This window comes from Haliotis asinina, chromosome 5, assembly GCF_037392515.1.
Source record: "Haliotis asinina isolate JCU_RB_2024 chromosome 5, JCU_Hal_asi_v2, whole genome shotgun sequence".
Lineage (NCBI taxonomy): Eukaryota > Metazoa > Mollusca > Gastropoda > Lepetellida > Haliotidae > Haliotis > Haliotis asinina.
The window spans coordinates 44,662,154-44,687,281 of NC_090284.1; the positions used below are offsets into that span (position 1 = coordinate 44,662,154).

General features: G+C 37.2%; 2 protein-coding genes across 10 annotated transcripts in view; one reads left to right on the forward strand and one right to left on the reverse strand.

Moving 5' to 3' along the window:
• LOC137284583 (rap1 GTPase-GDP dissociation stimulator 1-like) overlaps positions 1-15,148 on the reverse strand; it is an 81,755-nt gene extending 66,607 nt beyond the window's left edge. The window contains exons 1-2 of one of the 2 annotated variants that reach the window (XM_067816454.1): positions 14,985-15,148; positions 7,021-7,119 (exon numbers count right to left, since the gene is read on the reverse strand). In XM_067816454.1, the coding sequence (XP_067672555.1) occupies positions 7,021-7,119; positions 14,985-14,988 (103 nt within the window). In that variant the 5' untranslated portion in view covers positions 14,989-15,148. The remainder of the gene's footprint in view (positions 1-7,020; positions 7,120-14,984) is intronic. The other variant, XM_067816453.1, reaches the window with a different exon arrangement.
• Positions 15,149-15,562: 414 nt separating this feature from the next.
• The window catches only part of LOC137284579 (sorbin and SH3 domain-containing protein 1-like), a 171,532-nt gene continuing 161,966 nt past the window's right edge, over positions 15,563-25,128 (forward strand). For 5 of the 8 annotated variants that reach the window (XM_067816432.1, XM_067816435.1, XM_067816436.1 and 2 more), the window contains exon 1: positions 15,563-15,698. In XM_067816432.1, the coding sequence (XP_067672533.1) occupies positions 15,603-15,698 (96 nt within the window). In that variant the 5' untranslated portion in view covers positions 15,563-15,602. The remainder of the gene's footprint in view (positions 15,699-25,128) is intronic. The other 3 variants (XM_067816439.1, XM_067816438.1, XM_067816441.1) reach the window with 1 other exon arrangement.

Here is a 25,128-nt window from a genome sequence, read left to right on the forward strand (position 1 = left end):
TACCCTAACACATGTGTTACAAGAAGTGGTATTCAGGTATTACCATTTCAGGGGGCTATCATGGAACATAAGCATTAAGAGGTACTTAAAGTCTTCCATGATATCCAATAAACCCCAGCAATTACACAAGCATCTTCACTGCCTTCCATCCACACTGATGAGGAATGAGCCCACAAACATCAAACACTGCCGACCACCAGGAAGCCCTATACCTACAATTCTCTCTTCATTACTGATAAGCTTCTAATTTTCTTTCAGCCTCAGTTAATTCCAGACCTGCTGCTGGTTTGACAGACCTGTGGTGTGGAATTCTATCTACCTGAACCTGGGAGTGCAAGGAGAGCTGGGTTTTGAAACAGTTGCATTTGACTGTGTATTGGTCTCAGAATATGAACTTGCTGGCTGTCATGGTTTGGGATTATGGCAATGAACAAGTTTGACTTTTACCTTTTCTTTCACTTCTGTTTTTTTTGTGCTTCTAAAGATTATGATCTCTTGTTGAGAGACAAATGTTTGTTGACATTAACAAGTTTAAATTGTCAGTCCATGATCTTTTTTGTTTAAAAGAATGAAAATGATCTGTTTGATTGGCATTTTCAAGTTGACGAATAATGTGAAAGGTAAGATATTTTGTGGAAGGCAATAATATAGTAAAGAAGTTGTCAAAATTAAAGTATCTTACCTTCATTAGGAGTGAAAATGTTTGTCTAGATTCTGGCTAGTGACTTTGAGATCATGTCCTACCGCCATCAGTTTGTATACTCTGAAACTTGGTTAACCCATACAGAAATCTTTCCTACCAAGATCACCCACACTAGCACACTTCAAGATACACAAATTAAGGGAGTTGCGTTAAAATAGCATTAAATAAGACATTCTCTTCAAGACTGTCGACAGTATGAGCTTTCAAGGTCTCATAAATATATTCAAACCTGTTTCTAGAGATAAAGGTTTGGTGGTCTCTTGCTTATCAAACCAAACCTGCATTCCAATGAGATCTCACTTTGATGAGACACACAATGCAAATCACAGCACAATGTTTTACGGACCATTTTCACATGATTATTATGATGATATCACAATATGACTGAGTGAGTGAGTGAGTGAGTGAAAGAGAGAGAGAGAGAGAGAGAGAGAGAGCGAGAGAAAAGATTTGGCTTCACAAAACACTGATCAGTATTTCCCCTATATCATGGCATGTCATTTTGATGTTAAAGGAAAAATATGAATGAATACTGATCTTTAATGTTCCTTTCAACCCTCTGGAAGAGACTGTAACAAACAGACATAAAACAATGGACGCAAATCAAGTCTGTTCAATCTGAATTTCAATTAAATGCATAACTACCACAATTTTTAAACCGACAGTCACTTGAAAGCTTTCTTGATCTAATGACAGATTGATGAATGAATTCTTTAGAATATTTTCAAAAGCAATAGAAAACAGTGTCCCACAACATCTCAGTGGTTCCTCACACCTCAAGAAAGAGTTTGGTGAAATATATTTTGCTGAAACAGCAAGTTTCCAAAATGCCTGAAGTTGTGGGTCAGTGATGTACATACCAAGGCTTAAGGTCAAAGAAAGCAACTCAGGTATAGCTAACACATGTGGGATACAGGTATAGCTAGCATATGGTAAACACATGTGTCTAAACCTTTACCACATAATAACATTAGGAAATTGGCAATGAATATCACATTTTCTTGGCTTACAACCATATTTGTCAGTAATGGTGGAAATCAGTATAAGAGTTTACAATACAGAAATTTGTTTTACAAAATCATACAGAATAAACATACAATGACTTGATTTTCTTAATATATGAACTAATGGCTGCGTATGTAATCAATGCAAGGCAGTGCTTGAAAAATGGGTGGATGCTTAAAGTCCTTGAAGTTTGCACTTGTATCAAATCCAGGGACCTCCAAACTCCCCATCTTCTGAATAGAAGGGTTACAACAGTGTGAGTGAGCATGTGCATGTGCCTATGCATGTGTGTTTGGGGTTGGGTGGGAGTGGTTAGGGGCAGGTTGCTCAAGGGCTCTTCTTTACCTTCATGCCTTATTTCAACCACTGAGTTGCACCAACTGGAAGTATCCAAGGACACAAACCGAAACACTGAGCTATGTTTATGTTGGAAGGGCATCATCATAATTAATCTAGACTTGAACACATAAACTAAGCAGAAGACAAACTAATTCTGAAATCTTGAATTCAGTTTTAGGAATTTCAAGGACATTAAGTGCTGCACATCAGAATCTAACTACACTTGGATAAATCCATTTACTTGCTTCACTGGGAAGAAGCTCCGTAACCTCAACAATATCCTGAGATTTTCAGTGCTTCATAACACACACAGACCAAAGAAAACCTTTAAGCAAGTTAACCCACTGACAATCTACTTAAACCGACACTCAGCTTTGACCTTTTGCAGGCATTCTGAAGATCTAACAAAAAGTCAGAAGTTGAATTCAACCAATTCGCCTCTGTCTGCAATCAGACAAAGGAAGCAGCCTGCATTAAACATGCAGTAAATATTACCCCCCCTATTGTATTTAACATCAGGGGTGTGGCGGTGGGGTGGCCTTGTGGTTAAAATGTTTGCCTGTCATGCCAAAGACCTGGGTTTGATTCCATACATGGGTACAATGTGTGAAGCCCATTTCTGGTGTTCCCTGCTGTGATATTGTTGAAACATTGCAAAAGCCCAACTTACTTATTTCAATACCATGGATGGTGACTAACTGGTAATATGGGGTGAATTTATAAGCAAACTAACATAATTTTCAGTGAATTTGCTTAAGACAAATGTTGCAATGACATTTCCTTGACGTCAAGCAGATCATGATGAGATTATATTCCAAATTTAAAAATATCAAATCAAAGTAATAGAAAAAGAAGAGACCTAAAACCCTGTATCAGCTGAAGATACATCTGAACATAAATATCTTGACGTATTGCAAAGTCTCAGATAACACCCCGACATGACAAATCCATAGCTGGTAGTAAGGTCCTGCCAACTAAAACCTGCTCATGTCTGTTGAGAAACCTGGAAACCAGACATGTCAGTTGTGTTATCGAAGTAGCTGGTTTTGAGAGAAGAAACTCAATGATTACAAACGATCCATCCAATGAAGATGACACTGTCAGGTTTCTTCCCTCCATAAAACCATAGTGTTCTGGGTTGTCTCATTCATTTGTCAGGTTTGAGAGTTTTAATCTACAACTGAAACATATTCATTGCAAAAATATTCCAGAACCTTGTTATCCACTGTTAAAAGAAACAATCAATGGTAGTAATCAATCCTGTATTCAATCCAACATAATGTCTTACATGACATCAATCTGGGACAACGTCACTCTTTAATTTTTAATTAAGTGTAATTAATCTGTGGAACAACTAAAATACAGACATTGATAATGTTTTATATTATCTTTTAAGCATTACAACCGGTGACTTCGAAATGCTGAACACCTATGTCATTTTTGTTTGGTCTGGGTCAAAGGACCAGCATATAAACTGCTTTAGGTTACTGTCACACATCATCTGGTCCTTACTTGATTGCTTACAACCTAATACAAGCTTCCATCACAGAGCTGAAATACCAGTTTGTGGCATAAGTCAACACATAAACACACAGTTTAAAGACTGCGCCAAAATTATACTGCCCTGATAAATACTCAGTCCTAGTGTGTGAACAGGAATCATACACAGGCCTTCAGAGTCACCAGCGATTATGTTATAACCACAGACATATCTATGAGAGAGATCTATGAGAGACAGGCAAATATAACAGTTACAGTATGGCCTGGTTACTGGTTCATATCAATAATTAGAGGGGAATCCTCTTCAGTTTGAATGCTGAGCTGAAACTGATTTCACATATCCCCACACACCTCAAACTTGAGGACAAACTGAAACAGATACCCAGAGACGTTTTTGCACCTAATCTCATGATGAACTTGACCTCAGTTTATCATACTTGCAGGTTTTTACTGATCTGATAATATAGTAGATCATAATTGTTCTTTCTGAATAGATCAATTAAATGGAGGCATCACAGTCTCTTGTTTATGACAGCCTTCTGTTGTAGTGGTGCTAGTGACACCCATTTCTGGTATTCCCTGCTGTGATATTGCTGGAGTATTGCTAAAAGTGGTGTAAAACAATACTCATTCACTCAACCCCTCCCTACAGTGGCATAATTTGCCAATTCTGAAAGAGTGAAAGGAGAAATTTCCTTTTCCTTTGAACATTAATGTTATGAAGACCCTTTGACAATCATGGCTTGTTTCCTTTGCATTCCTCCTCATGGAAGTTTGATGCTTGATGCTCCTAGTATTGATAGTGATACTAATAACAGAAATGAGGTTTAATGTGCCTTAGCCCACAAAACAATGTATGCTTTAAATGCTGAATTATTATTATCCCAGTCAATAGATCAGTGTGCATTTTATTTTTTTTCTCAGCTCCTTGGGGATTATACAACCAAGTGGGCCAGAAACATGAGTGTAAGGGGGCTAGGAGGCTGATAATCGCCATCACCTCAGCATACTAGTTATCTAGTCAGTGATGGGCATACAAAACAGGAACAAATGAGCCACATCATGTTTGTTTGATGTCTAAAGCCACACTCAGCAATATTCCAGCTATATAGCATCTGTCTGTACAACAACTGAGCCCGGGCCAGACAATCCAGTGATCATTAATTGAGTGTCGATCTACACAGTTGGGATACGATGACGTGTCAACCAAGTCAGGGAAGGTGACCATCCAATCCTGTTAGTGGCCTCTTACAACAAGCAAGGGTTGCTGAAGACCAATTCTAACCTTAAATGGGTATGGTCTGTATAAGCTTTTCAGGCATTATGAGGACAGAAAACCAAATAGGCTAAATTGTCAAACACCATCATCATGGCAAATTCTCAGATACTGCCTGCTCAGTGGACAGTCTTCTCATGAAGGTACCAATGCATTAAAATAATTTACAAGCTTTGAGATTGGGGTCTGACAGCAAATATTGAAAGCAATGCTAATACATGTATCTACTGGAGCAGAACTACCTTTCATTCCACGTAAGCCATTATCATTAGATACAAAATATTGATCTGATGAACCTAGTTCAGGTGCACCAGGTGTACTAAGGGTGCAAACTGGTGCTTGAGCTCTAGTGTTGTAACAGATTTCTGTAGCTTAAAGTCTCTGACCTCTATTACTGTCCCTAGTTTGTACCTTTGATCCTTGTAGCTTAATGTAGCTCTGATTTCGGCCGCTTGAATGTGGAATAGGTAACTGTAACCAGTCTCGCTAGAATGTAGCATATATTATTGCAACTAGTCTGTGGATTGGACTATTGTGGCTTGTAAGTGGACAAGCTTATCGTATCTAGTCTATGGTCTGGATTGGATTATAAACGCTAGTCTATAGCCTGGATTGTTGAGCACAAACTTGTACATGGCTTGGACTGTTACATTAGTCTGTGGATAAGTGTAGCTAGTCTGTCAAAATCTTAGGCTTGGGTTATGGTGTGAGAGACTGAGTTTAGTTCATAGCAATATGCCATCAATCTCATGGTGGGGGACACCAGAAATGGGCTTCACACATTGCACCCATGTGAAGAATCAAACTGAGTGCTACAGCTGAATGCTAAACCAGTAGGTCAACTCATCCCCCTGACTTGGATTATAGAACAATGCTGAGAAAATTCTGTACTGCTGGCACAATCTCAATGCAAAATGACAAAAACAAATCCACTGTGCTGTGGAATCAAGCAACTGTCACATCTTTTGCAGTGCCTGGTGCTACGTTTTTAAAAATGAGAGGTCGGGAAAATTGATGTCCTTTGCATAGAAGCACAAGCTAATGTTCTTGCATCCTCTGTTAGACAATGTTATCATTTAATGATGGTCTTTTGCATTAACGGTATCCGTGTTGGTCATGTTGATCTGTGCTACTGACTCTTAACTTCCAGCATCAGTCCAGTTTCAGAGAGCCTGTCCTTGATTTGACATGTAAATGTGCACATACTTTTAGCACTCTGAGAGCATTGCTGACAGGATCACTCAACAGCCAGTACAAAACATCCATGCCGGAATTGATTTTTGAGAGCAGACGACAATAAATAATACAGCAATAGACGAGTATAGAAAGTTCAAATTGTGTAGTTTGGAATACTCCTGATTAGAAGCAAAAGAATACGGAATACTGATAGCATAAAATAAGCATGATGGTCTTGGGGTCATTAACCATACAAGAGCATGTTCCCTTGATTTAAACAGTACATGAGCAATGCAGTTGGTCATAGGGACCTCAATACATATACACCCAATATTACAGGCGATATTCATGCATCTAATGCCATTAATTATATACAATATTTAAAGACTCCTCACAGTTTTGCATGACATGCAAATGTGCATCCACTACACATAAATGTAGGGAACCGATACTTAAGAAAAAATGCACTGAGACCTGAGGGATGCACAATATTATTTACAGGACCCACAACACACCTGTGACTTTGCTAAGTGATTGGTTGTTTCTTTAAGAGCAGTTACTTGCATAATTTCACTCATTGGTCCACATAATTGATGATTCATTCCAGGTTGTAATGAAATGATCAAAACATACAGTTCTCTACACTGTTACTTCACAGGACCCTCATACAATCTTCAAGGAACTTTAAACTAATAATTAGGGGTTCTCAGAACCCCATGTTTGTGAGTCAATGTAAAACCTTGGTCCCATAGTTGTCACAGCAAAGATGAGAAACTTCCCACTGCTGAACAAACTTGATAAGAAGCAATCGGCCACACAATACACTTGTCAATATCAACGCTATACTGATGATTATCATGGTATGTTGGATACAAACCTCTGTCCAAACCATCAGTAATTGGTTAATGTCTGCAACTACAGTCCATTGTAGATGAAGATGGACTCCCTCACATGTCACTGATGCATAATTAAAGAGGATAAGTCAAAGAGAGATTGGCTTCAACACTAAATGTTGTCTTACCACTTTCAGATATGAGGTCTGTCAGCTTCTCAAGGTACTCCTCTCTGGCTTTCACATCCTCAGTAATCTTCAGTTGTTCTATCAGGGGCATGAGTTCATCTGAAGGGAAAACAGGGAAAATTGTCATGGAAATAGCGAGGGTTTGAAATACTTTTGGGAATTTGGTATCATGCTAAATGATAGAATAGTGAGATGAAATTGACTAATGTGAAACATATTCAGGTGGAAACATGTTTAACCTTCACTGATATTTAACCTATAGTGCTATCTGAAACGTTAAGGCTCCTTGAAAAATAGTCCCAAGGGACTACAGTGTATATTCTAGGACGCGTGATTGCACGATTTGCACTAATAATTAAGAAATACAGTTCTACTACCAGTTCAGGGCGAAAGTGTGCTTTATTACACTATACATGGTGGTAGAGCGAACTGTATTTCTTTTCTAAGATGCCGTATTCAATAACTTCTAAGCCTAATTTCGATTTATCTATGGCAGAAAACAAACGACAGTGTCTGTGACCTAAATTAAGAATCCTCGCACAGGGCTAACTGACGCGCTGTTCTTTTGATGTGTCAGCCCCCTACGTTAAGACAAAGGTTACTAGAAAAACAAATGATGAACAGTTTCATGATGGTTTATGTTCGGGTTAAATATCTGCTCTAGATCATTTTAATTACATCTGTGATTCTCTTAAACCATACAAGGCAATATGACCGCCTCATTTCTACTACCAACGAAAGTTTAGATCAGTACATTCAGAGGAAGCTGACAAGTCAAGCGACATTCCACGATTGCATTATGGGAATGTAAACACTGCCAACATTACCGTGCCTCTGTAAGATTTTGAGTCGAACTATGAAACATTTTATCCATTGGAAAACATAAACGTAATGTTTCCACAGTGATGTTGGCTGTGTGGTGCAACTGCAAACCAAGAAACGGGATGCGACGAAGCAGTTTACTGTGGAAGGCTGTACGAGGCACTGGCAGCCGACATCCATCATGATGGATGGTTACATTGTGACGTAATGCAAAAAAGTTCGATTACGAGGAGGCTGACTGGAATGGCGCTGTGACGTCAACACATTGTGATGTAATGCAAAAAGTGCACATTATCGTCTGATAAAGTATTGTCGGCGCCTTTGATCTGTCTCCGAAGCATCTAAGAATCGCTAATAATAATTGTCCCCCATAGAAACAACAGAGTGTAAACTGTCGCGCATAGTAATTTGCTCCCTACCTACCTTTCAAAAAACATACGAAAAAAGCTTTATATCGACAAGGAATGACTTTTTGAATCGGAGTCCGCCAAGGTGTATGGTATATGGTAATTTGGCACGAATAATGTCACGCAAAAGAATGAAAATAAATGACTCTTTTGCACAAAATACCACTGAGGAAGCAACAGTGTCAGCTATGTCTCCCCAAACCAATACGTCTGTTAAGGAGACGTGTGATTCGAAACCCGTGCAAAACCCCCTGACTGACCCCGGTCCCTCCGACTCTAAAAAAACCCCAAACCAAGTGTTTTTCAGAAACAATGGTTGAAAGAATGGCCATGGCTCTCTCAAAATGTGCATAGTGCTATGATATGTGACTATTGCAGCCAAAATACAATGAGCAATTGTTTCACTGGTGGTGGTTGCAATAACTTTCATACATCCAAACTATTTTGAAAGATGGTAACACAGGTATTCCCCCTACATTTTCCAAATCCTCCCCTTCCTTTTATGTGAGGGGGTGACAAATCCCCCTAGCTTTTCAGTTCTAGAACAGACACTGGTACTGTAGCTTACCCGAAAAAAAGACAAAACAAAAGTGAACACTTCAATAAACACAAAGAGAGTGTTATTATTATGTTAACATTTGCATAGCACCGATATCCAGTTCAACTGCTCTCAGGCACTTTGTTTTCCCTCAATCACTGGATGTGAATCATAACTGCATATCACATTTTCAATCTTGTCTCCCTGGGGATCATACAACTTCATACAAGGAAACCCATTCACAGCTGGGTAGACTGGGACACATAGTCTCAGTACTTTGTCCAAGTTCACTGAATGTTGCTCTTCCTGCAACTAGGTGCTTGCACGTATTCATGTGGCCACAATCTGGTCATCTACCAACGGATTTGTGGGTTCTTTTAAGTGCACAGGGTTGTGTACTATGTACTAGGGATTGTGAAAGAAACAGAGTTGAATTCAAGGTTTTTACACCCGGTCACAGGTGGGCTCGATCCCGGCACCTCCAAGCTTGCTGGATTAGTAGTCTAGCGCCTTAGACCGTTCGCCCCCCATATCATGGCAGGAGAGACCAGAAATGGGCTGCACTCATTATACCCATGTGGGGAATCGAACGCCTGATGAGCGAATGCTCTAACCAGCCCCCAGTACCCCAAAACGGCTACAGAGTTAACAGACAAGAAATCACCAATACAAAGATGTCACAGTATCCCATCAAGTAATTTAGGATAGTTGCTGGGGTCATTAGGCATGTGTAAGCTCAACTCAGTGATCTATCATCTCTGCTATAATATCAAAGAATAAGACCAATGATGTTGAGAGTTTCTTATATTTGTCCACAGAATGAAGCTAGCAATGGTGCCACTTACAGCCAGTGCATTATTTCATTCAACATATTTCTTGCTTGTTTTGGTTTTTTGAGCGATCACTGAGGGAATCATTAGTGGGTACCAAGAACATTAGGTTATTTTGTTCATTAGGTAATTCTTATGATGCCCAAGTTTATTTGGTAATTACTTATTGACACAGCACAATTACAAACAATGTACACTTGCAGTGAACACCATCTCTTACATGAAGAGTCTGAGACACAATTGTGCTCCTCTTGCATTTAACAGTATTAGACAACGTTTTCTTCTGTTAGGTTTATATTTTCAGAGCATATACTAAAAAAGTATTGATAAACAAGCAACAAGTGCAGTAAAGATTTAAATATTTACTAAGAATATCAGTAAATCTGCAAACATTATTGAACCATATCATTTAACAATGATGCAATACAACAGGTACACTTACACACTTTCTAGGGGGGAATATGTTTTACAAATGCATTCAGGTTTTCCCTATTGCTAAACACAAAATACCACAAAAATATGGTATCACTTTAAGGAGAATCTTACATGCCCATTTCAACCTCCCTTTTTGTGATAATTTCAGAAAATATGTTTGGCAGAAAACTGAAAGTTTGTACAAGCATTAGATCAAATTTTATAGCCATAGGTGGTCATATCTTAAATGTCTGTAATGTTTTACAAAGATGGTTGATCAATGGCCATAAATATATTTATCAATACGACAATCATGGTGGTCTGATGAAGGGTATGCATGCGTATTTGCCCCATCTCAGACAACTATCTGTAACAAACACCACTCCTTTGATAAATGGTTACAAACTGCACCTATCCTCAGACATGCGTATTTGCCCCATCTCAGACAACTATCTGTAACAAACACCACTCCTTTGATAAATGGTTACAAACTGCACCTATCCTCAGACATGCATATTCTGGCAACTGATTGTTACAGGCACCCATCTCCAGATAACTTGCCTCTAACAAGCATAAATATCCTCAGACAACCATCTGTAATGAAATAACATCATCAGACAACTGACTGTAACAGACACACAAACTAAGAAAAAACAAATTCTCATCCTCAAACAGACTGTCACTGATACCAATCCGCAGACATGCGTCCGTAACAGACACCCATCTTCAGACATCCAGCTTCAATTGGGACACTGCTTTATCTAGACACCCATCCCCAGACAAACACTGCCAGCTGTAACAAAAACACATCCTCAGATAACTAGCTTCAACTGGGACACTCGGCTTTATTAGGACATATATCCTCAAAGAACCAGCTGTAACAGCCAGCCCTACCTAACAACCAGCTGTAACAGACAGCCATCCCTTGACAATCAGTTGTAAAAGACACCCATCCCCTAGTACCCAGCTGTAACAGACATCCATCCCCTGACAACCAGGTGTAACAGACACCCATCCTCAGACAACAAATTTTAACAGACAACCATCCCTAGACAGCCAGTTGTAACAGCCACCCAAACCCAGACAACCAGCCATAACATGCTCTGTAATAGCATTCACTTGACTGTAATCTGGGATTTGGAGATGGAAAATGAAGCATACATGACTAGTCTGTTTCACTGTCAGTACACATCAATCTCCATGCTAAATGTGGCCCAAAACAATTTCTTTCCAATGAAAGCTATCATTACATTGAATTCAGAGTGATCGTACTGCCATTCAGCAATGACTGCTAGCATCAACAACATCATTTCCTGCGACAAAATATAAGCAAATCTGAAGTCTAAACACATTATTTTTCAGGAGAATCTCTAACAGCCAAAATGTCTAATCTTTCATATTTGCATCATTACTGCAACACAGCAGGGATGCAAAGAATCTAGCACGAACATAGGGTCAGCGACACCTTTCACAAAGCACTAAGGTGATAGTAAGGTAAGGTTAAAGAATGGGACTTAACATTAACCTTAGCAAAGGCTGCTTCATGAAAGAAGCCCCTGGTTAACAATGTCAGTATGAACCAGTGTGGTCCTGTGGAGAAAGTGCTTGAAAACAGGTAGCAGACCAGGACCCATGAAGAATCGTATGGGAATTGATCCCAAGTAACCAAGGCTTGTGGGATTGGGTGGTCAGACTCACTGACTTGGTTGACACGTCAACATATCCCCATTGAGAAGACAAATGCTCATGTTGTTGATCACAAGACTGTCTGGTCCAGACTCAATGATACACAGAGCACCGCCATATAGCTGGAATATTGCTGATGGTAGCGTAAACCCAAACTCACTCACTCATTGAAGATCAATGTCAGGTACCAAATATCAGTCTTAGCTCTGACAAATAAAGACTTATACTGAATTGTGAAGTTTATTGGATCTAGCAGTTACAGCTAAGACTCCATTTTGGAACAGGACCTTTGGCTCAATGTTTGAAATAAGGGAGAAATGATTGGGTTCTGTGTCATAATCTTCATGTTACAAATTACATAGTTAATTTATGGATCACTAGTTTTCTTTTTCAGTTTTTCTTTGTTGTTCAATTTGACACTCAGCAATATTCCAGCTGGTGGTCTGTGGATAATACAGTCTGGACCAGACAATCCAGTGATCAACAGCATGAGCATCAATCTATGCAACAGGGATATGATGACATGTGTGAACCACCCAATCTTGTAAGTTGCCTCTGTAGATTTCTACACATAGGAGCATATGAGAATGACTCAAGAAACATCAGTTTAGAAAACAATACATTACTGACACAGGATATGTGAATAATTTGTGTCGCACTGCCTTAGAACATGTTCTTTAGTAGTTTCATCACATGATACTTCCAACTTTACATTTTCCCTTTCTATTAAGACTGCACAGTATTACTGTAAAATGCAAAGTGAGTCACTGATGATAATAACTACAATAAAGGTCAAAGTTACATGACAATTATAAAATCCAAACATTGCTCAAAAGCCTGTGCCATAAGTCCTTTGAAACAGCAGTAACATCACATAAATAACACAAGAGTGAGTTTAAATTAAGCCATTTGTAGCAGTATTCCAGCAATATCATGGTGGAGGGCACCAGAAATGGGTTCTACACATTGTATCCAAGAGGGGAATTGAATCTGAGTCTATGGCCAGATCCCTGAACAGTTTAATCCCTAGGATACCAGCCCCACTGTGCCCACCTCTAAATAACACTAGACCAGCTATGATTGTATAATAAGTCAGATGGACTGACAAGCTAGATGAGTGGTCAAGTGAGTGGATGGTTGAGTGAGTGGTTGAGTGAGTGAGTTTTAAGCATTTTAACCAGTTTTGTTTATAATGATCAAACTACTTAACCCACCAGACCATTCTACTGGCTTTGAGCACAGTGAAGCCTGCAAGTTAAATGGAACTGACTTCAGAACTAAACTCAACTTTCAACACTCTTGATTCAACACACATGTAGGACAAAACTGGGATATTGGACAGACGTTTAAATACCTTGCATCAATAGATAAATGGTTCTGTCACAATGGGTATCAAAGTAGAAAATGTTACAATTAAAACATTCTGAATATTCTGATCAATGCTTTCATTATACTTTATTCATAGCAACCTTACTTCTTTATTTTACCGAATTGTCAAGCCGGACTAATATAGCATGTCTAGGCTACATGATAATGGCCATGCTTGATGCAACGAACTCCGCTCAGCATAAAAAATGCTAAGATTCTACGAGAAGTGTATTGATTAGAGACAATTCAACCAGGGTTTTATACATATGCAGCAGTATTGCAAGTTTCAGTCCAGTTGCCGTCAGATAATCAATTCAACATTGTACGTCTTGTTTAAAAAGACTGAATCTGCACTTGAGTTATCAACAAGGATTATCAATAATAATAATAATAAGTCATCTTCTATAGCACAGTGTCCTAAAATCAAGTGATTGCTTGAGGTGCTTAAACAGAATCTGATTATTATTACCCCAGATAACCCAAGCTGCATGTTAGGCAATTGAAGGTTATAGTTACATGAATATCCAGCAATGTACCCATTTCCGCTTGGTGAACAGAAGCAGTTTTGAACAAACTACCTTGTCTAAGGTGAGACCACATGTATGAACATGGCGCAATAATGAAGTCCTATAAACTCATAGGAGTCAAGCTGCCAAACACAGCCACCCATCCAAGGACTATCTGAGCTCAACATTGCTTAACTTAAACTGATTTGTGATCTGAGCTCGCCACATACAGCAATCCATTTAGAATATGTTATTCTTTCTCCGGAATGGTTAAACAGTTCTGTAGATTTTTACTACAGTGTAGTGACCCTGCATATCAAACAAATCTTACTACAGTGCAGTGGTAATGAGAGATTTAATATGTCCTGCCTAATACAGCATGTGAAATAATGTGCCATTTTATGGCATAGTGATGCCTTAAGATCAAACACATTGTACCACTGTTCAGTATAGTGACACAATGTTTGATCTAACATAGTTATCACTATAAACTATAGAGATGCTGGAAATATTGTATATCTTGCCATTGAACAGTGTAATAATACTACCATATTCTGATACTGGTATCTCCCAACTGTATGGTATACTGATGCTACTATAGTTGAAAAATTCATTGCCTTAGTACTGTATAACAATGCTAGAAAAGCAAAGACATTCAGCAAGTTATTCAGTTTAGATAATCTTTTATGTGTATCTAAATATTCTTTGCCAGAACAATCGCAAAATATTAAGACATTTTGAAAGTGACTGTTGAGTCCTACAGCAGTTAGTAAGTTACCCAGGTATGGTTAGGAGGAAGGGGTCTCTTTCCATACCTTTGATATGATAAAATTATACATAAACATAAACGCATTGCAATCTGTCATATCTGGTGGATATCAGCATAAAATTTTGAACATGCTCCTCAGTATCTAACTTCATATCAGCCCTACTAACTGTTAAAGTAATAACATTAATTGATGTTTGATAATGTTAAATGATAAATTAAGAAAAGATGTAACACATTTTGCCAATATACGTGATGCTGCAAAATTTATAATAAAAACATGCCATATCAAACTGAAATAGACACGTAATCAATACTCATTCAGTAAACTACACAACTTGTTACATACGATTAATTAAAAATTTAACTGATTTAGGAATCTTATTTGATAAATCTTTACGATATTAAGTTTTTCATTTGGAGAAGGTACCCGATTTAAGTTCTCATTTCTTGTGTTTGTTGAAACGACACGCAAACTAAGTGCTTATTCAGCTAAAGCAGTTTAGAAACTGTAACATGGGAACGTTAAGACTGGACACTGTGTATCTCAATGAATGGAAAAGAAACAGTCAGGCTGTTGATCGTCTTCAGATGTTTATACAAAAGGTATTTCTGAAATGTACTTACCCATTTTTCAGACAGTCGATTCTCAGTTGCAGGGAGACCGATGTACAAAATATGATAAGTGATATGGTTCACAAGTTCTGACAATATCACGATTTCATGATAATGAACTGTATGATCATCGGCTCGTGGGCGCTGCCATGACACCGGAAGTAAACGATATGTCACTATTCAGGCACTTGCTCATCGCCGCGCCTGCAGTAGGCGATCGTTATTGACAGATGATGATCAGGGTGTAAAGTGGTATTTCCAAGTGAAAAGTATCTTCAGGAGGCGAGATACAACCAGTTTTCAGCTGAAAGAGGTATGGTCGATAATGCAGCGTGTGTTTGTTTTGATTTAGCGCTCTACCTCTAAGCAATGAATTCTCCCGTTGGGGTTCGAAAGGAAGCAGTGTTCTCAAATACGATATAATCAAGTCATACATAAATATGTATACGATTTTAGTTGAGACTTCCAAAAATTACAGTTAACAACATGTTAGTGCTATGTAATATTCATATTATGTATATGCATGAGAAAAACAAAATTGTTGAGTCTCAATACTTTTACAGAAAGTGACGTTGTCAGGTCTCCCTGCCAAGCCACTTCGGATTACTTCATGGCGGTTTCGGTCAAAACATGAGTACCTTCTCCGTGGCTTTGAAGGGGGGTTCGCCCTGGGGATTTAGAATTCAGGGTGGCAGGGAATTTAACGAAGCATTGAAAATAGCAAAGGTAAGTCCTGTTTCAATTTTATTATAATTTCCCATTTGTAGTTTAATCGAAAAACGAATTGTAAAGTTTTCACCAGTTGTGCAGTGAAAGCTTAGTGCAACACGACCGGGGTTTGACTAGCACCTCACATGTGATTCACATCTCTGCTAAATAGGTCTACCTAGGTAACACAGATGCGCAGTACCGACTCCCTCTCCTAAGATATTACGGCTGTAATTTCTGTAAGCGTTGTCAGTGTCCTGTAACCAAACCCTTCAGTGATAAAATGTCCAGGTGGAGGCCAGTTTTCAAGTTGACAGATAAGGGGTGTGTCCACAGGTGTGTCTCCCAGCGAGAGTTTCACACCATGCCTGGGTCGGTCGGTTTATCATGTGCAGAAAAATACGTTAGATGACACGTTTACGTTTTTTTCACTCTTATATGAATTTTCTTTTATTGCTCCTAGGCAATGTATGTCAAAGAAAAGTATAACTGGTAGACATGAATCATCAGCCATGGCTGAGTGACCATGCCCATAAAGAAAATAAAGAATGTGCAACTATGCACAAGGATCCTTTTTTTGCTTGCACTCCTCTGTGAAATCCTTTTGTGTTTTGAAAGTGGGTCTTTCATCCACATGATCTTGACATTCAGGTTTTGTACAGTTTGGTTGTTATAAATATACCTTGTGGCAGTTTATTTTTTGTATATTTTCCTTTTTCAGAAATTACCTCCAAGTATTGTGCACATTTTTGTATGAAAACACTTACTGTTTCATTCTTTAAGTATGTCCTGAAAGAATTCATGGTCTAATTAGAAGAATGTGGATGGGAATAAATAAATTGCTAAATGGCAGCTGTCACAGTGATTGATTGGTCATCACAAGTAAAGAGATGTTTTTGATATAGTCAGCTTCAATAACCATCTACACCAGTCATCATGACACTGAGATGAATTTGTAGTTAAGAAATATAGAAATTGTAATTTTTGGTGAAAAGATCTAAATAGTTTTACTTATTCATGAACCATTTGAACATCAACAGATTAATTGACCGGTAGCTAATAAACAAGAGAATGAACTGGAAAAAATCTACATCTTGAATTTAGCAGAGTGTGACTAGTTATGGCTACCTACAAGGTGATATAACAGGATTAAGCCTATTGTCACATATTGCATCACCATGCACTTCAAGTATGCCTAGTAAGGTATTATGATTCAGTGAAATGGCTTACAGCTACTTTCTATATATATAACAGAATGACAAGTCATTGATAGCTGTTTAAATCCAACTGGAATCTGATTTACGCCTGTATGCCCCCCACAACATACTCCTCACCAAGTCTACATGCTTAGTGTGTTTTCATTGTTACTTTCGTGTTAACTGACAGACTAAATATACCTTAGTACCCTGATTAAGTGATGTCAAAGCAAAATCAGTTGAAAATATCTTGCAGTTAATTTACTGTCAACACTTTGTTTTGACTCATTGAGGGATATGCCAAATTGGTTAGTAGGTGAAACAATAATATGTACATGCAAGATGTAGATGATGTGTACCTTTTGTGTGCCTGCTAGGTTGGCAGTGTCATAGCAGTTGGTTAGCTACACTTTGCAAGGTGTGATATATGTAATTGAATCATCCATTTTATTTTATCTCAGTGAATAAGGTATTTTATTTCAGTATGAGGAAAATTAAATTTGACTAAGTTTCTGTTGAAAATATTAAATTGCTATTCACTAATGATAATTTTCACTAGATGTTTTAACTTTTATGTATATATACATTTATGTTTTTTTGGGTATCCAGCTTGCCAAACTATTTTAAGTATTACATCCTTTACAATTTTGAAATATGATCACTGGAATTTTGGTATTTATGGAGTATTATGCTCTTTATAATTCTGGAATATATATAATGACTAGATTTTCTTGTCGAGACACAGTGATTTTGCAGACAGTCATCAAATAGCTGGAATATTGCAAAAACTGAGCATGTAATTGAAATTTCATAGACTAAATGTTACTCTCAATGAATTTGATGGTTCCCCAATATTCTCCCTACTCATTGTCCAAATACATTTACCATCTTCTCATTGGCTGATAGACAAGGGTTGTACTTTTCGTCAGCTCGTCAAGATGTTAATAGTGTTAATAATTTAACATCCTGTTGCCATTTTCCTTATGATGGATCCCTGTTTTTTTAGTTTGACAATACAGTCTTTGTCTTGCTCATGTCTACAGTGTCAGATTAATGGACATGTGCAATAAACCCTTTACAACACAACGGCTACAAACTTTGCAACCATATTAAAGACACTGAGTTTTAGCGATAACAAGCAGCAACAGAGAGGGTTGAATAAACCATGTGCAGATATGTGAACATTTGATTTATAGAACATAGTTGGTCTCGTAAGATGACATGAATAACTCGTGATGTTTGCAGACAAAATAGATCAATGAGAGGGATAAATATATTGTTCCAAACTATGAGTGTGCCATTGGAACAATGGAAGGCATATTGGGAATGATAATTACTTGTTTACCAGAATGTCATTTTGTATTTCAAGTATTTTCTTGATTTCATAGGTGTATTGACATTTCAATTTAAACACTTTATTGAAAAAAGTTATGTTGAAATTGTCAGCAGTTTTTCATTCCATTTTGGGAATTTGGTAATATTGGCTACTAAGCTGGTCTTGTTATATCCATACATGTTTAATGGTGTCACAAATGATGGTATTATCATATATCTTATCACTGAGTGTTTCATTAACCTGTTAGCTGCAAGTTAAATGAAATTTAATTTTTTTTTTTGACTAAATTTTCCGTTTCATTTTTTTAACACTACAGCATGAAAAGTATGTTTTCTTATGGCTATAGTGGCTAATATTTAACTAAGTCCTATTATACCAATACCTTTAGCTTCATTTTTATTTTATTGTATGCTGAATATCATATTTCAGTATGTTTGCTTTGGAAGCTTAACTAATGATTTAAAAAAAAAAGCAGTCATCAAGTGTTCTCAAGGAAATCTTTCATCATGTTCATGCATATGTATGAATTGTCTTGTTTAAATAAAAGGACTTTTTCTGCAGTAGATGATGTAAGATTAAATATTCAGGTTGAAAGTATAAAAAAGATTGAGGTGATCTTGTTTTGGGTTCGTGTCAGCTTTCAGTCCAATCACAACAAATATATGGTATGTACAGTATGAGTGCATATGACAGGTGATACGGATTGTCCATATCCTGTTAAGGTTATTTGTAATAGTGTTTAGTGAGGTGGAAAACCCCAGGGAGATAAGATTAACTGGTTTATAATGTAAGAGCATGACTGTTCAACGTTAACATTACAACCTTGGATGGTAGTCTTCTGTTACATGTACCCTGTGTTTGCTGGACCTTTTAATGACCTAAAACAGGTCATAAAGGGGATGATTTGACAGTATTAAAGAGGGTTCTGTTACCCTAAGCCTTTGAATGGCGATCTGTGCCAGTTCGACATGACATATTGATCGTAAACAATTATATTAGCAATTTGCTACAAATTACAAATCTTGATGCTGAATGTTTTGTTAAAACAGGTGAAGGAGCTCTGATGATTTTAATATATATCATTACTTCTATTCATCACAAATTGTCATATTTTCTGTTACATAAAACTTTTCTGAAATATGTGACTGATGAAGGGCAAGATATTGTCCCAAAATGTTGTGCATATATGCAGTAAAAAAAAGTTGTAAGACTTTCAGATGCCTTTAAATATTCTCATGTAGTTAAATGTTCATTAAGGCACCATACTGGCTGTTTAACGGGTTCTGTTCTCTACATTCTGGAGCCCATATCCAGCCTTGGTCTAGACATTGTCATGTCTGCCTTAGCTGGAGCTGAGATATAATGTGGACATTATAGACTTACAAGGGCTGTGATGGATTTATTTGTTTAAGGGTCTGTATGACAGATCATTGATTTTTTTGTATGATGTTGAACTTATATATTGATGTATTTTATCCAGGTAAATAAATGATAAACAGATGAAGTGGGTTCAGAGTGACTTAACTGAAAATGTTAAGATTGCTTATTAAACTGAATTAACGTAGTAAAACCCATTAAATGTGTTTGTTTGGTTTAAAAGAATCACTACTTTAAATAGTACATTTAGACCAGTCGAATTTTATTTCTTGTTTTACAGATTTTTGTCCTCAGAAAACCCAAAGGCAGGACGGAAAAAATAAAAATAATATCACCAATCAAAGTAATATTCCATTTAAGTGCTCAAAGTATTTTATTTTTGACAATTTATGAAGTGTATATGGGGTGAAAGATTTTCTCATCAGTGTACATTTTTGGCCAATGAAAACACTAGGATTGTATTTTTTGAGCAGGGAAAAGTCACTTTTATGTTTCTTCTAATTCTTGAAAAAATGCAGCAGGCAGATCTGTAAAACAAGAAATAAAATTGGTCTGGCCTTCGAAGAAAAAATTAGATGAAACTTTGTCAAACTAACCGTGTGCAGTTTGGTTTGATAGAAGAGAAAACACTAAGTTTTGTGATTGCTTTGGTCTGAAACAGTGGTGACAATATGTAAAAAATAAGTAATTTAACAAAAACAGTGAGTTATCTTTTAACCAGGACCTTTTCATAATATTACTTCCATAATAGTGTGACATGACTTGTGACCCACAAGTTTGCTTGTCATTGATTGTCTGAATGTTTTGTAAACTAACAACATGTAACAAGAAATAAAGAGCTCAAGAATGATGAGAGGCTTCATGATAATGATGAATGGTTTCTGTTCCTAAATCCCTTACAATGTTAAAAACATGTTTCAGAATAGTAACCACAGTTTTTTAAATTACTAATCATGAAAACATTTGTGTTTAGAATGTGTCTGCTCAGTATTGTTCTTTTAGAAGCCGTGAAACTTTCTCAGTTATCTATTCTTGGTATGTATTGTTATAGGAACCATCCTGAAGAGTACAAGCTGTTTTGACCATTCTTTCCAGTGCTAAGGTGCCATATGTTAGCTTACCATTCTGGCATGCCTGCAACCTCTAACCTGGTCCATGAATTCCATTGTCTCCTCTTACCCTTCCCGGTGCTTGCCATCTCCATGGAAACCTGACACCCCCTGATGGCTCAGTCACTGTTGCTCTATTTGCAAAGTTACCTATAAGCATCTTCATCATATTGGTGTGTCTGATGCCCCCCCCAGTAGACATTAGTATGATAAGTATCTTCTGTATGCATATGATTCTCTACGGTTGTGCATTTAAGATTGATGTGTATATCATTGAGTTAATAGTTTATGTATATAAGTTATCTTATTTTCATCTCAGTTTGGTGAGAGAAACAAGAGAAAAAGGACAAGGTAATCTGAGAAATAGTAGTTCTTCTAATCCAACTAATCACCATGGATGAAATAGTCTCCCAACATTTGTTGCCATTCATCAGGGACTGTCCAGTGATGTTTTGGATCAGATAATGAATGAAGATAACTGGCTAATAGCATCCCTTCCATCCAGCCAGACAGACAGAGACCCTGGAAGTTTCAGTCTATACCACTTCTGTTGACCCTTCAAAGCCCATGTTTGACCTTGTAGTTATTGGCGTCATTGGCCAGCTGCTGACATGTCCAGGTGGTAAATCTGGAGGGAAGAGTGCTGTTGTACATTACATGTTGTTGGTAAACCATAGGTAATAAATAAATATACTTCTTAGTAAATGTTTTCAATTACAACTGTAATGGTGTGTATGGTGGTGTTAAAATGGTATATGACATTCATGTGATGAATTTACTTCTGTCAACCCATTAAGACTACTTACTTGAGATTCCGGCTGAGAATAAGGATCTCAACAACCTATGCTTGTCTTAGAGTGAGTGAGTGAGTTTAGTTTTACGCCGCACTCAGCAATATTCCAGCTATATGGCGACGGTCTGTAAATAATCGAGTCTGGACCAGACAATCCAGTGATCAGCAACATGAGCATCGATCTGCGCAATTGGGAACCGATGACATGTGTCAACCAAGTCAGCGAGCCTGACCACCCGATCCCATTAGTCGCCTCTTACGACGCTTGTCTTAGATGTAAGGTAATGAACTTAATGATATGTCCTAGTACCCAGGCAATGTGGATTGTTGAACATAATATCAATCACTGGATTATTTGCTGAATTATTTATTGGCTGCTGTGATATAAATGGAAAATGGCAGGGTGTAGTTTTTAAACAAGAACAACAAAATAACATTATTATTTATCATCTCAGTGCCTCCAGAGTGGAGTAGCTGTTGACATGCCTTCTTTAATTGAAGGATAAGAGGCAGAATCTAGAAGCAGCCCTGTGTGTTTAAGATACTTAAAAAGATTTGTTTGACAGACTTGTAAATACAATTTGGTTCTTTCCTGTGAGCCGAAGATAAGACTTTTTGACAGAGTTCTAACAGTTCATCTTGCAAATGATCATTCATAATATTTAGGATAGGATAAATACATGGTGAAGATGAATAACCAAACCAAGCCTGTTTATAATGGCCTGATGATTGGTTTGTCCATTAAGCCATCGTGTTTATATTTTTTTTGTTGATTTGTAGAGACAGGTGTGACTATCGCAGGTTGAAAAGAAATATGTCAATAAGACTATATTTGGTTTTTGACATGGCCCCTACTATGTTTGTTTCAACCTTTGAGGTAAAGCACAATTTCCATGGGCTCAGTGCAGATATTATGTAGCTTCATAAATATTTTTTGCTACATCTCATGCTATAGTATTGACATACTTGTTAATAGTTTGTTGGGATCAACCCTTCTCCTGATCAGCTGTCTACATGCTCAAGTGAAATGGATGACTTGTTGACTTGGTTAAGCACCTCTGCAATGGAATGTATTTCATGATAGGTACACCATTAACAGATGTAATTCATAATGTATGTGCTGTATTTATGTATGTGCCATGTTTTCTCGGTTTATATTGCAGTTGCACTGATCAATGTATGTGCACTGAAAATAGTTGGTGTTAAAATTCTTGTCGTTGGTGTTTACAGAATTTTTCTGGCACCTTTTTGTCACTGGAAATATGTTACTTCCAAATTTGTCTGTGCAAGCTGCCATCCCTGTTTTTCTGAACTATTATTAGCAGGTTTGACAGGTACCCTGTGACCAGGCGTGTGTGAAATACCCACTTGTTACAACCTGTGCCATGTTTTAAACAGTCTCAAAACAGATCCCTCCTTCCCCGAAAAAAATGAGGAAATACCTGGTGAAGTTGGCAGGGCTCCAGAGTCTAGGGTAGTTTGTTGAAGATGGCCTAATGATGGTTTGAAAAATTCCAAGTCTTCAGTCATAGCGAACATTGGTCGTTTCCACGGCTACACAGGGAATTGGAAATAGATTAATGTCTTTGTGTCTGTTTATTAGGTACTTTGTAACACATGTTTCTAAAGAACTGTTTTATTTTGTTAGTATATTTTTCAGAGAAGTTCTGTTTTTAAGGAGAATAGCCATTCATGATGTATAAGACCATTTTGAGTGAGCAGAAGTGATTGTATAAGTGAGTAAAAGGTGGGAAAGGGGGCAAGTAACATTCTTTTAAATATTCATACATCACATCATCAGAACCATGATTGTCAATAACCTTGTCACTTTCAATCTATTAGCATGATGTGAATGGCTTCCAGTGAGTGTTATGTAATACAGAATATGGGAAGTTCAGACAGGTATTATTTTAGAATTGAAAGTTGTTTTACAATGATTCCTTTCGAGATGCAACTATAGTTACAAATTTGCTATGGTTGCTATAAGGAAATGAAAACAATTTTAATTTCTTCGCATTTGTAGCATGAATTATGTTCCATTAATGCTACAATTGGTGAATGTTAATGATAAAGGATTTTTGTAGCAAGTGCACCTGAAGAAGATGGAGACTCTTCATGTATTTAGGATGGAATGAAAAACATTTTATATAAGTATATAAGCTGCATGTCAACATCATCATTATGAAGTGGACGAAAAATGTCTTAAGATTTACTTTTCCGTATGACTTCACAAATAAACTCATGGAAACATAGAACTTTTCTTCTTTTTTTAGCTTGGCTAATTTTGTTTGTGTATATAATTAATCCCTTAAGAGCTGTTTATCTTTCCTAATGATGAAGTAATCGCTTTCTATTCAGAACTGTATTATTAGTGTTTTGCAAATAACCCCAGGCTGGACTTAGGCTAAGCAGCAAGCAAATGTATGAAGGTGAGGTGGAAACTGTCGTCTGCTTCACCAAGCTCAGGGAGCAGTCATTGTTTAGGAATGTATGGAAAAGGCTGTTTAGTTTTGGCCATCTTTCAAGTTTAGTCATAAATATGATGACTTAATTTATTTATTCATTTCTTATTTATGACTGGATGCAACCATAATGTAAATTATGCCGGTAATTTTGTGAACTTAGGTACTGTTGTTCAGTAACTGAGGGAAATATAAACATTGATCAATGATATTTTGTGTCAATGTTATGTGAATATTTTTCACAGTTTACTTTCTTCCGGGGGCTATTTCATTTGTTTGCTTATTGAAGTTGCTTGTGAACAGAAACAGAAAATTTCACACACACACATTATGAAAATAATAACATCATTTAGAATTTCAGGAATGTTGTAGGATATTGAATTTTACCTTGATATTTCATTATTTTTCTTCATTGTAATATTTTAATATTTGCTATGTTTACTGCAGTACATTACAGGATACTGTTGTTTCTTCCAAGAATTTCATGTTTATTAACAACAATTATTTGTATAAGCCTACACATTAACATAACGTTAAAGCGTCCATACAAAACCTATCGTGTTGATATTCTTGCCTCTTTCTATTAATAAAACATTCCTTTTGAACCAAAGTTAGCTGACAATTAAATGTCAATTATCTGAGTGCTAGCTGTCCAGTGGATAGCCTTGTGGTTAAAGTATATACTTGTTATGCCGAAGTGGTATAAAACCAAACTCATTAACACACTTCAGGTGTGTGTACCAACACTCACATGACTGTGTTCCAGTATTTTGAAAGGTGTTCATTATGGTAGTGAAAATGCCCAGCCTTCCTGTAAAAGTTTATTTGTTTTGTTTTTCTGTACTCTCTGCTTGCAACACTGTCTATGAAATTCACAATTTCCAAAGGTTATACATATCAGTGAGTCATTTCTTATAATATCAATCAATGGTTTGTGTGTTATTTTGTCATTGCTGAAATATTGTTGAGTGCACTTTAAACACAAGACCAACAAGCAAACAAATATAATGTATCATTGCCTACATGCTTGGGGGCGGTGGGTTAGCCTAGTGGTTAAAGCGTTCGCTTGTCACGCCAAAGACCCATGTTCTGCTCCCCACATGGGTACAGTGTGTGAAGCCCATTTTCTGGTATCCTCCACCGTGATATTGCTGGAATATTGCTAAAAGCAGCGT